This window comes from Myotis brandtii, unplaced genomic scaffold, assembly GCF_000412655.1.
Source record: "Myotis brandtii unplaced genomic scaffold, ASM41265v1 scaffold64, whole genome shotgun sequence".
In the NCBI taxonomy this organism is placed as follows: domain Eukaryota; kingdom Metazoa; phylum Chordata; class Mammalia; order Chiroptera; family Vespertilionidae; genus Myotis; species Myotis brandtii.
This window is the reverse complement of record NW_005370460.1, coordinates 783,932-785,296: the sequence shown is the minus strand read 5'-3', so window position 1 is coordinate 785,296 and position 1,365 is coordinate 783,932. Positions and strand designations below refer to the sequence as shown.

The window sequence follows — 1,365 nt, the reverse complement described above, 5'->3', positions numbered from 1 at the left end:
AGGGATGCGGCCGCCGCCTACGCCCACCCCGAGGTACCGTCCCTCCCCCAGCATGAGCGCCTGGCAGGTGCACCGAACTGATCCCATCCTGTCGCAGGCCGGGTCCCTGTCGTCCCTCGGCACCTCTGAGGCCCAGAGAGGGCCGCGGGTCAGTGTTGAGGGCAGGACTCCGCTGGCACGCGGGCCGGGCCGGTGAGGAGCCAGAGCCAGGAGAGCTCGCAGTCGCCCTGGCTCAGAGGGAAGTGGCGGTGGGGGTCCCAGCACACGGTCACCCGTGTAACGGACACTGTCTGATGCGACTTGATCGACATCCAATGACCCACTCGTTTCAAAGTTCCTCCCATTTGCGACCCGTTTGCTCCGGCTTCAGTTCCTACGTTGGTTCATGTGCTGGGGTGACACGTGATACCATTTAATGTGTCAGGTTGTCCCCTAAATGGATGACCAAGAAACAGCATTAATGTGGAAGCTCACCTGAGTGAGTGGAGGAGGCAGTGGGTAACGGGTGCAGACGCCGCCTAGGCTGCAGTCACCTGGGAGGGCTGGGCGGCGTTGTCCATAGGACGCTGCTGCCTGGGTTGCTCATCCCCCCGGCCTGGGACTTGGAGGCAGAGCAGCTCCTTCAGGGGTGCCGGGTGGGCAGCGCCGCGGTTTGGGGAACCGGGCACATGTGCTCCGAGGGCAGGACAGCAGTCAGCTTAGCCCTGTGGACAGTATGGCGCCTGCACCCTGCCCAGTGCGTGACTCAGAACAAACCCGTTCCAAACCAGAGAACAGGGATGAGGAAGGCCTCTCGTTTCCTGGCTTTGCCCGTGACGACTGCTTGATGCTTTGGGGAAGTATCATATTCCTTCAACCATCACATACATCCCCATGTCGGGGCCCGGCGTGCTGCTGCTGGGCAGTGCCTGCTCTGCCTGCTGGGCCGCTGGAGCAGGTCTGAGCTCGGAACCCCAGGGGAGGACGTTTGGGCTGGAAGAGAACCTGGGGGCACCTCCGTGGCCCTGGGTGCCCCCGCCCGCCTGCTGCCCAGTGTGGGCTGCTGCCGCCCCTGGCCCTGCCCCGGCGGCCAGGCTGAGCTCGCCGCGGTCTCGGTGACGCATCGTGTGGTGTGAACCAGCTCAGGTTTCCTGAGGGCAAACAGCAAACCAGCCAGACTCCCAAATCCCCTCCTTGCTCAGCAGAGGCCTGTCCCCCCCAAGGCCCAGTCATCACACTGCGGTCAGCACAGTCCACCCAACCCGCTGTGGGGACAGAGCCAGGACCTGCGAGGGAGGGGCCCAGCTGGGCTCGTCCTCTCTCACCCGCCCCTTCAATGAGCCCGGCTGAGGGGACCATTGTAGACGATTCTCGGCTTCTCAGAAG

At 64.1% G+C, this 1,365-nt stretch overlaps 1 protein-coding gene across 1 annotated transcript in view; it reads left to right on the top strand.

The window, feature by feature from the left end:
* The window catches only part of OLFML2B (olfactomedin-like 2B), a 24,258-nt gene that overhangs the window by 14,964 nt on the left and 7,929 nt on the right, over window positions 1-1,365 (top strand). The window contains exon 5 of the mRNA XM_005880526.2: window positions 1-33. Within this exon, the coding sequence (XP_005880588.1) occupies window positions 1-33 (33 nt within the window). The remainder of the gene's footprint in view (window positions 34-1,365) is intronic.